Here is a 13083-nt window from a genome sequence, read left to right as displayed (position 1 = left end):
CGAGCTTGCCGGTATGATGTGGTTTTTGACGTTGCCGCGATGGCCTTGGCACAATGGCTTGGCCGGTCCAAACGCGTAAAACGGATAAATAAGCTCCGACCCGGAAATTTCTCGCACCTCTTCCAATTGCGCCACGGACTAAGCTAGCTGACCGGGATGTTGATCACCCGGGGATATTGATCACTCACAAATTCCAGCATTCCCACACAAAACACGTGTTTATTCTCTCAACGTAGTTACAATTGCCACTCTTGTCAGATAGCAGGCGTGTCGAGCCGAAAGTGCCGACACCGCTAGCTAATAACGGGTTAGCGTCTTAGCAGAACAAAACTCTCAGCGCGCACCTTAGAACAGAGACAAGAACAAATAAATCATAAACATCCATCACTTTTGTGCAATATCTTATCTGATCTGACAATTAAGAGTCTCACTGCCTCTATAAAGAGCAACGAACACGCAATAATGACGATAAACCAGAACCAGAGGGACGCGACAGTTATCCTAACCGACTCGAGCAAATGGATCCCCTGGTACCGCCAAATCAAGATGCAATGCGAAGCCCTAGAGATCTGGGACATTGTAGATCCAGCGGGCAACACACAGCCTCGTACAAAGCCGACCGAACCTCTCCCTCCACTCGTATCCGACTATGAACCAGCCGCTGCTCTGAGAAATACATCATCAGCTCCATCCTCCTCTACACGAACCGCGAGAGCCAATGCCCGAGCGCCTACACAAGATACAGTTGACATAGTCAACCCTGCTGTTCAAACTCCAGCCATACCAGCTCGATACTCAGAACTCTCAGCGGAGGGGAAGGAGGCATACGATGGGGACTCAAGGGAATTCAAGATGGTTTTTGAATCATACAAAATACGCGAACGAAACTATCGAGACGAACGCACAAACATTGCGGCAATGATCAGACACCTGAATGCAACAGTTAGCCCACACCTCCAAGTGAGCTGCTTTGAGGAACATGGAACTCTCCGCACCTGGATCACAAACCTCCAGGTAGCAGTTGGAGTAGACCTCGACGATGAGATCAGAAGGGTACGAGAGAGGTACCACGATTCCTTGAGACCTATGAGAAGCCCGCAAAATTGGGAATCATGGCTCAGCGAATACGACCAAGCTGCAACTCGCGCCGAAGCCCTAAAGATAGGGGACGTGATACAAAGCAAGCTGGTTGTGGACGACTTCCTAAAAGCAGTCTCTAAGATTGCCCCAGCATGGATGGCAACATTCACTGGAGCGGGAAGCGACCGGAACAATATAGAAAGAAGGCAGATGATGAAACTCTTCCGCGAACATATGAGCCTAGCTCACCCAACACGAGGCAAATCAAGAAGTGCCTTTATGACGGGTGAAGCAGCCTACGCGGCGAGCGGTGAATCCGACTCGAACACACAGGGGGACGCCTCAAGTGTGCAAATTAGAGCGCCATCTACCAACCCTAGCCAGGGAAACCAAAGGCAAACAAACAAACGCAAAATGAATGCACCTGGCAACAAGTCCAAGCAATTCCAGAAAAGGAATACAGCAGAAGCTGGCGATATATGTCCTGCTTGTGAACAACGCCATGACATCAGTAGCTGCTACTATGTCAACCCAACTTTGGAGACCCCAGATTGGTTCAAACCGAACAAACACATCACAAAGCTGGTACAGTACAAACTTCAGCATGATGCAGACTTACAAAGAATAATACAGGAAACAAACCTGGAAACGAAGCGACCACGCCTAACTACGGCATCACGATCGATTACACCCTACATCAAGACATCACAAACACCGGACTCAGTCACTGATTGACTAGATGGACGCGAGATCTCGAGGCTGGACGAGGGCATGATGAAAGCGGCATTCAATGCGAGCAATCAAGGATACCCATTAAAGGATGCATTCATCCTGGATTCTGGCTCGACGACGCACATCTGCAACAACCTCTCAAGGCTCGAAGACGTACGCCCGCCTGCGATGGGAGATTACATTTGGGCTGGCAACTCAAGGGTTTGGATACAAGGATACGGAGCAGTCAAGGTGACGGCAGAGGGGGCTCAGGGCAAACAAATTCTACACCTAAGCAATGTTGCCTGGTGCCCAGACTTCCTCTGCAGCCTCGTATCATTCAGGCTGCTCCGAAGACAAGGTATATGGTGGGACAATCGAGGAGACCCGACAAGCCTACGACGATGGGATGGTTCAACCATTGCCACCTTATCGGAACACTATGGGCAATGGGTTATCGAGCCACCTACTACATCAACTTCAGCCTTTCATGTGCGTATGAATCGAGCCAAACGATCACCACAAAAGGCTACTGCCATACTATGGCACAAACGACTCGGACATCCCGGGCCATCCGCGATCGAGCACCTCGTGCAGCAATCTGAGGGGGTGAGGATCAAGGGCATCACCACCGTGGAGTGTGACGCCTGCGGCAGGTCAAAATCGAAACGACAAATACGCAGGACGCCTAGACTGAACGACGAAGGGCCAGGTGAAAGGGTAGCCATCGACTTCCATGAGTATGAGGACGGCAGTTTCACCAAGGAGAAGAGCCAAATGCTGATCACTTGCCGACGGTCCCGATACACATGGGACTTCTACTTCAAGGACAACAGACCGGCTCGCTCAATCATTCGCCTCCTAGGCCTCTTCGTCCAGTTCATGAAGAAACAATTCAACATCACAGTCAAAGTCATCGAGACTGACAACGAGATCGTTACCGTCAAACAAGAGGTCGAAAAATGGTGCACGTCCCTATCAATCAAACTCGAGCCCTCCGCTCCAGATACTCAAGCTCAAAACGGAGGAGCTGAGCGCTCAGGGGGTGTTATAAAAGAAAAGGCACGCGCAATTCGACTGGATGCAAACCTTCCATGGGAACTCTGGCCAGAAACTACCAGAGCGGCGGTATACCTATACAATCGAACGCCAAATTACCCAAACAATTGGAAGACACCATACGAAATATTCTATACACACGCAGCTGCCATGAACGGCATAGTCACCGGACCTCGAAAACCAAATCAAGCTCACCTAAAAGCATATGGGTGTAAGGCTTTCGCAATGACAGACGACACCCACAGAGGAAAGTCCAGGCTACAGAGACTAGATCCGAAGGCCTGGATTGGATACCTAGTGGGATACCAGTCGACGAACATTTACCGCATATGGATCCCATCTATGGCAAAGGTAATCAGCACTCGCGACGTAGTGTTTGACGAAGAAACAATCTTCAATGGCAAGACTGAGGACCTGATGGACAATCTCATGCACAACACCCTAGAGGAAATCGCAACGTGGGTGAGAACAGTCGAACTCCCAGGTACTCAGAGCCAACAAGCAGAAACCGAGACGTTCTACGAGGACGATACGACGCAGGAAGAGAGCCCGCGCACTCAGAAAACCAGATACCACCAAGGAAGGAAGGTGGTAGAGGCATATCTAACCCCGCCACCAACTCCTCCACCTGTGGCCTTGCTAGTTCAAGGAGAGGTGAACAACGAGGATATGACGAACATGTCCAACCAATCAACATCAATGACCAGTCCATGGGCAGCCGCATTCATGGCCGGCACCGAATCAGGACACATTGGTCAACACGAAGGAAAGTCAATCGACAAGGCTCAGGTGAAGAGACTACTATCCAAGGGAATCAAGCCCCATCGTAACCAGCTACCGCCACTCCCAACAGCATACTCAAAGCTGGAAGACCATCCACTATACGAAATGTTCAAGGAAGCAGAAAAGACACACCTTCGGAGTCACCAACAAATGAAGTCATGGACTGAGGTCCAAGCATCACCAGTCAAACGAGCAGGGCACCAGATCCTAGACTGTATGTGGGTATACACCTACAAACTCGACAAGCATCACCGCCTCATCAAATGCAAGGCAAGATTGGTAGTAAGGGGAGACCAACAACGCAACATCACCTCCCAAGACACATACGCAGCAACATTGGCAGGACGCTCATTCAGAATGCTTATGGCAATCGCCGCCAAATACGATCTTGAGCTGAAACAATACGACGTCACTAATGCTTTTGTGCATGCTGCAATCGACAGAGAAATATACATGAGGATGCCAAAAGGATATCAGAAGCCTGGCACTCTACTCAAAGTGCAAAAGGCACTCTACGGGCTCCGGATCTCACCATTACTGTGGCAGAAAGAATTCACCGCAACTCTTGCTTCGATAGGGTTTCAACAAATACCACAGGAGCCATGCTGCATGATCAAAGACGGAGTTATCATCTTCTTCTATGTGGACGACATCATCGTTGCGTACCGTTCAAAGCAAGAATCAGAGGCCATGAAGGCCATCAACTGGATCCAAGAAAAATACGCTTGTACGGGAGGAGACAACTTACAGTGGTTTCTCGGTGTAGAGGTTATGCGCAATCGCAAGCAGAAGACCATACAGCTATCTCAAGCTGCATACGTCGACAAAATCAGTCAACTCATCAACCACCAAAATGTAAGGCATGATACGCCAATGTCAGGCATCGAACTCCGACCACGAGAAGGACTCGCAGCACCAGCTGAAGTCAACAAGTACCAACGCAAGATTGGATCGCTTCTATTCGCTGCAGTCACAACAAGACCCGACATAGCCTTTGCAACATCACGACTTGCTCGCTTCCTAATCAATCCAAGTACAGAACACCAAGACGCTGCAGACCGTGTGCTCCTGTATCTCAAGAAAACAGAATCCCTAGCCCTCGAACTCGGTAGAGGCGATGGCCTCGAGGTAGCAAGTGACGCGTCGTTTGCAGACAACACACTGGACAGGAAAAGCTCGCAGGGATACGCAATCAAGCTGTTCGGAGGACTCATCGCCTGGAGAGCAAGCAAGCAAGATACTGTGACAACATCAACAACAGAAGCAGAGCTGCTTGCCCTATCACAAGTTGCTAAGGAGGCAATCTTAACGTCGCGGTTGTTAAAAGAGCTTCAGGTAAAGCTAAGCAATCCAATTATCACAATCAAGTGCGACAATACTCAGACGATCCGTCTAGTAAATGAAGACGTTGCCAAATTGCAAACAAAGCTTCGGCACGTTGACATACACAATCACTGGCTACGACAGGAGGTTACCCGAAAGGTGATCAAGGTAGAGTATGTGCCGTCTGACAACATGATCGCAGACGGGTTCACAAAGCCACTGCCAGCCAATAAATGGGCCAGGTTCCTTGATCAACTGGGACTCGTCGAGCGCGAAGAAGCCCCGCTCAGAGAGATTGAGCTCAAGGAGGTGCAAGAGCAACTGGAAGGCCTCATTATGTAGGATCGATCAACCAGTTTATGCAGCTTGCAATATGCCTTCCAAGCTGAGGGGGTGTGTCAGATAGCAGGCGTGTCGAGCCGAAAGTGCCGACACCGCTAGCTAATAACGGGTTAGCGTCTTAGCAGAACAAAACTCTCAGCGCGCACCTTAGAACAGAGACAAGAACAAATAAATCATAAACATCCATCACTTTTGTGCAATATCTTATCTGATCTGACAACTCTATACACATAGACTTAAGCGTTTAAGCTACTATTTCAGCTGCTGTTCTTTCTACAGCCTTTTCCTTAGCATTAACATCGCGCTGTGCCTAAAGAAGCTGTGAGGCCTATACAGCAACCATAATTGTATCTACATCTACAAAGCGTTAATTTAGGTTAACACGAACCTTCTTTCGTAGCTGTCAAGGCTTAAGAGCCTTAAGTTAACTATAGATTCTTCTATTCTCTGTTTCTAGCTGTGCTACGCGTATATTTGCTATAGCAAGTGCCTTGCTAACTTTCTTGATAAATTAATAAGTCTTTCGCCTAAGACTTTCGTCCTTATAAAGCTGCCGCTGCGCTACAAAAACCTCACGAGGTCTGTAAGGGGTAGAGAGATAACTCTAAGTAGATTGAGGTTGATCCTAACGCGGTGGAGTGATAGGCCGTTAAGTTACTTAAGATGAATTGACTACCTAGTTAATATTAAATAGGCAGATACCTGCAGTAGCCTATCCTGCCTAGATAACTCTCTTAGTAATAGCGCGCTCTCTTGCGTGATAATAAGCTATAATAAAGCGCTCTTTCTTTACTAGTGCGGCGTCGTTAAGGTACGACAGAGCCTAAATTTGCTGGCGGTAAAATCTCTTTACAACCGAGAAAACCGAGAGATCTAGAGGCTGTAAGATATAAGAAGCGTGCGCAGGTAGAAATAGAAGATAGACTTCATTCTGTTTACAAGTCTATAGAAAATCTAGACTTATATAGCTACTATAGCTATTAAGGATTGGCATCCTCTAACGATCATCTAGTAGAGCTGTCTTGGGTAGAAACACCCGCTCTAACCACTCAACTCCTATCGCATTTAATGTCTAGCTATTCTTTAACGTTGTGTAAAGCTACTTAGGAATTATTGCTAGGAACTAAGTGCTTTGTAGGCTCTTCCCTTTAAAAATAACTAAACAGCGAAGTTTCTTGCCCGTAGCTAATACGCACTCGATTACCGACGCCCACTCGCGGTTCTCTAGAGACTAATGGTAAGCCTCCTTCTTCTGACTAGATGCGAGTACTCTGGTGTTGGCACATACACCTAAGGCCTTCCTAGTCTTATCCATATTCTATATATCCTCAGCTCTCATACCTAGCCTCGTACGAGTCCTCTCAAAGAGCTCAAGGAACGCGCGTATCTGTACTAGTGTCGCTCCCTCAGCTCGAGCAGCTTTAATCTTTCGGCCTACAACAGATGCGACGCGTGGGTTGCGCTTGAGGAAGGCAGCCATCCAATGCTTGCCTACGGGTCTGTGGTCTCCATTCATCCGGAGGATTCGGTTCGCCATTTCTCGTGCGCGTGCGTGGGAGGGAGGAAAAGCTCGTGCGTCTTCTTCGAGTATCCATTGTACGAGGAAGTCCTCCTGCTCTAGAGTCAATCGCTGCTGGTATACGTGGCTGGCTTGGTTGCTTTGTCTGTTGTGTATGTGTGTTGAGATTGTGGATTGCGGGATGTTGTACGCCTTTGCTGCCGCCCTCTAACTTAGGAAAACACCAGCATCGATATCGCTGATAGCTGCTTGTATAGCTGCTTCACGGTCGCCCATTTTGATTGAGTGTGTAGAGAGACAACACGTGTTTTGTGTGGGAGTGCTGGGATTTGTGAGTGATCAATATCCCCGGGTGATCAACATCCCGGTCAGCTACCGGTAGCTTAGACGTCGTCCGGGCCCAGACACAGCTGTCCTTCGGCCCCGGGTACAGCTGTCATCCGTCCCGGAAACTCCGGAATCTAAGTAAGTACATACCACTGCTACCTGCTGATTTATCCATCGCATGAGCCGCCACAGTTAGTTTAGCGCTCAGTTGCGTCAGGCTCCCTTGAAAAAATTCGCAGGCATATGACTGTCGCGGGATGGTAACTTCTTCTCAAGTGCGTAATTTACTACACGCCAAGCCTGCTCTCGTGTGCTCACATCTCCTCACACCTATTAATGGATGATTGTTACTGTTTCGCTAGAAATATTGCCAGGCCACCCCAGAACACGCGGACGCCGATCATACGTGCAACAGAGAAGAGAAAAGCAGATTCCATCAGGGGGGCGTGAGCGCGCGGACTCGATATAGACAATGTGAATAAGGAATACTGCAAAAGGAGGACACCATTATCCTTTGTGGTAGAAAGAGGACACGTGATGGTCGAGACACGACTCGCGAACCGTGGAGTCGGCCCATACTCAAAAGACGACTCTAAGAATGTTGTTATCAGACTTAGCAAGAAGCAAGCACAGTACCGTCGTTAAACTCTTACTCGCAAAGAAAGCAGTCAATCTACCGAAAAATAACGGAGAATGGACTTCATAGCCAGCAGATGAGATTCTTTCTACGTCGACAACGCGAACATCCACCTGTAACTTTCTGTCATTCTATACGAGCTGCTCCCGCCTTAGACGGCAGAGCGTCTGCTATGCTGCTACATGGTGACAGCACACGCTTCATGCCCATTCTTTCTGCAAAGCTGTTCGAGAATTGATTAAAGAACTATTTCAAGTTACTACAGATGGGCGACTCTATGAGGTCTAGTCCCAAGCGACAGGGCTACTCCGTTCTTTGCCATGGGCGCAAAGTATTCGCATCTCGCCGGGGAGGTAAAAGTGGAAAAGCTCGGTAGAGCTCTCGTCAAAGTCATATGATCGATGGTTTTCCAGTGTAGTACGCCAAGGTGTAAGTGTTATGGTGTACTCATTGCCTGCTTTGACTTGAACCTGCTCGAGTTGGGCGGACGAAGTGCTTGAGCCGGCATTGGAGGATTGCAGCGATATAACTCGCTTCGATGTATCGCCCGTCGCAATGAACTGCGCGACCGTTATTGGACGAATAAGGGTAGGGCAACACTGGCTGATCGGCGAGTCATCCGCAGATTATAATTGAGTCTTACCGGCATTCGTTCACTCTTCAGTCGCCAAGCAGGAAGCATGTCGCGGCGAAGGCTTACAGCGGCCTAGCAGAGAGTGGCTGACGCCAGCACAAAACGTTAAACAACACCTCGATCACAAAGCCGCCGAGGAGATCGCGCACATGAGTGCTGCATACGAGATGTCGAGATCTTTGTGACCAACAATCCCGACGATCCCAACACAGGCTAGCAGAGATGTCAACAAGCAAGTCAAGCTGGCTTGATTCTTATCGATTGCAGATCACAGACAATATAGAGGCTCGTGCACAGTGGCACGTCCCAGAGAATGGTCTGTGATCTGCAATCGATAAGAATCAAGCCAGCTTGACTTGCTTGTTGACATCTCTGCAGGCTAGTAGCCGTCCAAGTGCTCAGTGGGCGCCCTGAATACTACAACACCCTCAATCGAGGACAGATGGTGAGCTTGAGCGGCTATATGAATAAATCACATTTAATTATATATTCTTTGATACTATGGAGCTATAATCCAGTGATCGGAATGGTCTGGTCTGACTTGGTCTTGGTCTGGTCTAGACCGCCAAGACTTGGTCTGGTCTGGCGATTTTTTGAGACCGTGGTCGGACCGGTCTAGATGATCGGACCGGTCCGGCTATAAATAGGTCCACGTGACTAGATCTTAGACTAATCTAGCCAGAAAATTTAGCACAATATGAGTCATTAAGATCAAGGTAAGTCTTCTACTTACATAGAACAATCAAGTCCTTAACAACCTACTTATATACTATTGTTATGGAGCCTTCAACACCAACCTCACCGTCCCCATCGAATATTATAAGACTAGATTTAACGTCTCTTACTCCATCTCCTATCCCCACGTCATCACCCACCCCTATACTATCACCCACTCCTATTCAATATCACGAATCTCCAGATGAGTTCGTGCAGGGCGGTATCACGTACGTGAAACGTGCAATAATTGCAAGGAAGGATTTCCGTCAAGGTACATCACACATCTGGAAGTACGGACTCCAATACATTCGAGATAGCGATAAGAAAGAGGTGTATTACTGCCATGAGTGCAGGGTTGGGAAGAGCAAGCAAGAGTTGTTTGTCATCAATGGCACTTCTAGGATCCGGAATCACCTGGAACAGAAGCACCAGATTGATCCCCAGAGTGGCATCAAGCGAAAGGGTTCTGTACGGAAGTCTATAATCGACCAGCAAAAGGATGGGGCTGCTTCCAGCATCTTTTTCTGGAAGGAGTCAGTAGAGAAGTTTAAAGAGCTTCTAATTCGTTGGATTGTGTACTGCCATATCGCCTTCTTTCAATTAGAGAACCAGTACTTTCGTGAACTACTCCTCTTTTTAAATCCGGCACTACTCAACCACCTCCCGAAGGCTGCGAAGACTATCCGAAGCTGGGTAATGAATGCATTCATATCGAAGAAGCAACAGCTTAGGGAGGACCTACACCATTCACGGAGTAGGATCTCTATCTCCTTTGATCTCTGGACTTCACCAAACCCTTACGCTATCCTAGGCGTCGTCGCTATGTGGATTGATACTACCGGCATGCGACGTGTTACCGCTTTAGGTATGCGACGTATATACGGCGAACATACTGGAGAGAATCTTGGATCGGTGGTCCTTGAATTGCTGGAAGAATACGACATTAGCGGAGATCAGATTGGATACTTTATGCTGGATAATGCCTCGGCAAATGATACCGCTGTTGAGTTTATACTCAAGGATCTCTGCCCATGGATGAAGTCAAAACAACGTCGTCATCGCCGGCTGCGTTGCTTGGGCCATGTCATCAACCTCTGTTGCCAGGCGTTCCTTATGGGGCGAAACTGTGAGAAGTATCTTGCGAAGCTGGAGAAGCATCATCAACGTGGCGACTATACGAAGGTGGAAGAGCTCTGGAAGAAGTTCGGATGTTTGGGTCGTCTTCACAACCTGGTGCGATACATCAGGCTTACTCCACAACGGCGTGAGGAGTTTGCTACAATTATTATCGGCGGAGATCTTTCGCAATTCGACGGGCTTGAGCTTATCCAGAACAACTCGACCCGCTGGAACTCATGGTTTTATTCGATTACACGTGCATTAAATGTTCGAGAACGTTTAGAGCTCTTCTCGGCTCGTCATGTACCTGGAAAGGGCTCCGTAGGGATCGCGAACTTTAAGCTTGATGGACAGCACTGGTTTGAGCTTGAAAAGATTGAACTCGCTCTCAAAGACTTCTATGCTGCAACTTTGCTTTCTGAAGGTAAGAAGACGTCACTTGCGGACTGGTTTTCAACTTTGGACTGCCTTCTCCGGGAGATAAGCGAGACGAAGGATCACTACCACGACATCCACACTGAGGACGATAACAACTTTACATGGAAGTACCTTCAAGGCTGCGCTGATGCTGCTTGGTTAAAGTGCGTTGAGTACTATAACAATCAGCAGCTGAATTGGCAAAATCGATTCCCTGAAGATACTGACCTTCCACCGGCATATTATGCGGCTCAAATCCTTGATCCATATCGCAAGTGGGGATGGTTCAGGCAAGAGTGGGTTCTTCATGGCGACGAAGAGAAGAAGAGGTGGTTTGAAAACGCACAATTAGCGGTGAAGCATCTCTGGGAGACAGAGTATAAGGGAAGGTACCCTGTCGAGATGCTGCCACCACCAGCCAGGAAGGAGAGAGATCCTGACCCAGCATTTGATCGCCAGCGGGAACATAAGCGCATTCGAATAGACGCTCCAGTTTCTACAACTGATTTGTATGAACAATACATCTCTACTGACCGGCTTCATAACGAAGAGGCAGGTTGCAATGAGGCTATTGCGTACTGGCTATCTCGCTACGACTCCCAACGAGATCTCGCTCGCTTCGCTCTAGACATGTTTGCGATCTCGCCTATGTCGGATGAATGCGAACGTCTTTTTAGTAGCGCGAAGCTTACTATCGTCGATCGCCGTGGTAGGCTGAAGGCAGATATTATAGAAGCGTGCGAGTGTCTCCGGGCCTGGTATGGAAAGCCCCAAGCTGAGGGGAACAGCGATATCGAGGATAGTGAGAACGAAGACGACTAGATTGACAGTCAGTAGTAAAACACATTTCCTCGGCTTCCTTCTTTGCTTCAGCCTCATTCTTGGCGGTCTTGTTGGTCGGACCGGTCTGGTCGGACCGGTCCTTATGTAAGCACCTGGTCTGGTCTGGTCTGTACCCTCAGACCAGACCAGACCAGACCATTCCGATCACTGCTATAATCGCGGCCACGGCAGTGATAGAGTGAATATTTTCACAAGCAAGTCATCAAAATTTTATTCCCGTTCCTTTTAATATCTACAAAAAAGCAACGCCCATAAAGAGGCTCACATAGCTGCTCTAGCTATGCGGTATTCGAATGACGTGACTCCACTTCTTCGAGTGCATCATACCACCCCTTCATCTCCCATCTCCTGGAAAACAGCCATTGCTTCGTCTTTTCGTTGTTGTAAATGTATGGCTGCTTCCACCACTTCTCATGGACACTTACCAACCCTTGGTCAAAATCCTCGTCTTTCGGGCAACGGATATTCCAGGTATACGCAATCTCTCGCCACGGCATAGGCCCATCCCAGCTATGCGCATGGTTCATGAGGTTCTGTTCGGGATATTTGGGGTCGAATGAACCGGGCGTGTTCATGAGCCGCTTGTAGTATTCAAAGGCGGCGAGTGAAGGCGCAAGCATGAAGAAGCCGGCGTTCATGTATCCTATCGTTTTGAGGCCTGTGGTAGGCCCGGGCGGGAACGAGTGACTTGAGTCCCAGACTTCTGATAGGGATGCGAGGAGGTATGTTGGGGGGAGTCCGGACTCATCGGAGGGCTTGGTCTTCATGAGCTGAGCACCTGGATCGTCGAAAACGCCGTCGAGCGATCTGATCAACATCGAGTCACCATCGAGCATGAGGATGCGATCGTATTGTGTCATTTCCCAGACGCGCATCTTGGTCATGACGTCGTCCCAGCGGTGCTGCTCGGGGTGTATCCAGCTGTCGTTTTGCGTGTGCAGGTACTCGACGGGATACACGATAGCGCCATCCTTCTTCAGCCGGTCGCGTCGCTTCTGACCGACGGACGGTGTCACCATGACGACAACATCATGCTTCGTGCGCGTCTCGGGTTTGTGAAGGAACTGCCAGATGAGAATGCGTATTGCCTGGAAGTACTTGTCCTCCTCCAAATTATCGCCCGAATCAACCGTTTCCGAGAGAAAAGTGACGTAGGCAAGTTTCTCCTCTTTTGTATTTGCAGGGTTGGGGTCCACGTCGATATACGGTGGTGGTGTGGGGACCGGTTTGGGCTTTTCTGGTTCCGCTGGCTTTTCTTCTTCCGCTGGTTTGGCTGGTTCCACTGGTTCCGCTGGTTTGGCTGGCTCCGCTGGTTTAGCTGGCTCGGCAGGCTTTTCTGGTTCCGCTGGTTTGACAGGTTCGGTTGGGACTGGTGGAGGTATCTCTTGGTGGATGCTTTTGTGAGTGCTCAAGGCCGGCATGGGAACTTTTTCGAACGCGCCCGTTTCGAAGCCGAGAAAAATCAATGTCGACACTACCAGCACTGTCGCCAGTGTAATCCGCATCCATCGAGGGCTTTTCCAAATGCTCCAGGAGCTGGAGGGCTTCATCCACGCCGGCTGTGACCTGGAA

At 48.9% G+C, this 13083-nt stretch overlaps 4 protein-coding genes across 4 annotated transcripts; 2 read left to right on the top strand and 2 right to left on the bottom strand.

The window, feature by feature from the left end:
* Positions 1 to 462: 462 nt before the first annotated feature.
* On the top strand, positions 463 to 5298 carry PtrM4_074710 (uncharacterized protein; the record flags this gene model as incomplete). The annotated part of the gene is made up of 2 exons (XM_066106155.1): positions 463 to 1591; positions 1820 to 5298. 2 exons carry the CDS (start codon positions 463 to 465, stop codon positions 5296 to 5298), a joined length of 4608 nt encoding a protein of 1535 aa, XP_065963093.1.
* A 1318-nt stretch (positions 5299 to 6616) lies between these two features.
* PtrM4_074700 (uncharacterized protein) lies at positions 6617 to 7093 on the bottom strand (the record flags this gene model as incomplete). Its single annotated transcript, XM_066106154.1, has 2 exons — positions 6617 to 6915; positions 7030 to 7093. 2 exons carry the CDS (start codon positions 7091 to 7093, stop codon positions 6617 to 6619), a joined length of 363 nt encoding a protein of 120 aa, XP_065963092.1.
* Positions 7094 to 9192: 2099 nt separating this feature from the next.
* On the top strand, positions 9193 to 11490 carry PtrM4_074690 (uncharacterized protein; the record flags this gene model as incomplete). The annotated part of the gene is made up of 1 exon (XM_066106153.1): positions 9193 to 11490. One exon carries the CDS (start codon positions 9193 to 9195, stop codon positions 11488 to 11490), a length of 2298 nt encoding a protein of 765 aa, XP_065963091.1.
* A 299-nt stretch (positions 11491 to 11789) lies between these two features.
* On the bottom strand, positions 11790 to 12932 carry PtrM4_074680 (Alpha-N-acetylglucosamine transferase; the record flags this gene model as incomplete). The annotated part of the gene is made up of 1 exon (XM_001940446.2): positions 11790 to 12932. One exon carries the CDS (start codon positions 12930 to 12932, stop codon positions 11790 to 11792), a length of 1143 nt encoding a protein of 380 aa, XP_001940481.2.
* Between the last annotated feature and the right edge of the window lie 151 nt (positions 12933 to 13083).

The sequence above is a fragment of the Pyrenophora tritici-repentis genome, chromosome 3, assembly GCF_003171515.1.
Source record: "Pyrenophora tritici-repentis strain M4 chromosome 3, whole genome shotgun sequence".
Taxonomy (NCBI): domain Eukaryota; kingdom Fungi; phylum Ascomycota; class Dothideomycetes; order Pleosporales; family Pleosporaceae; genus Pyrenophora; species Pyrenophora tritici-repentis.
This window is presented reverse-complemented; position numbering and strand designations above follow the sequence as displayed.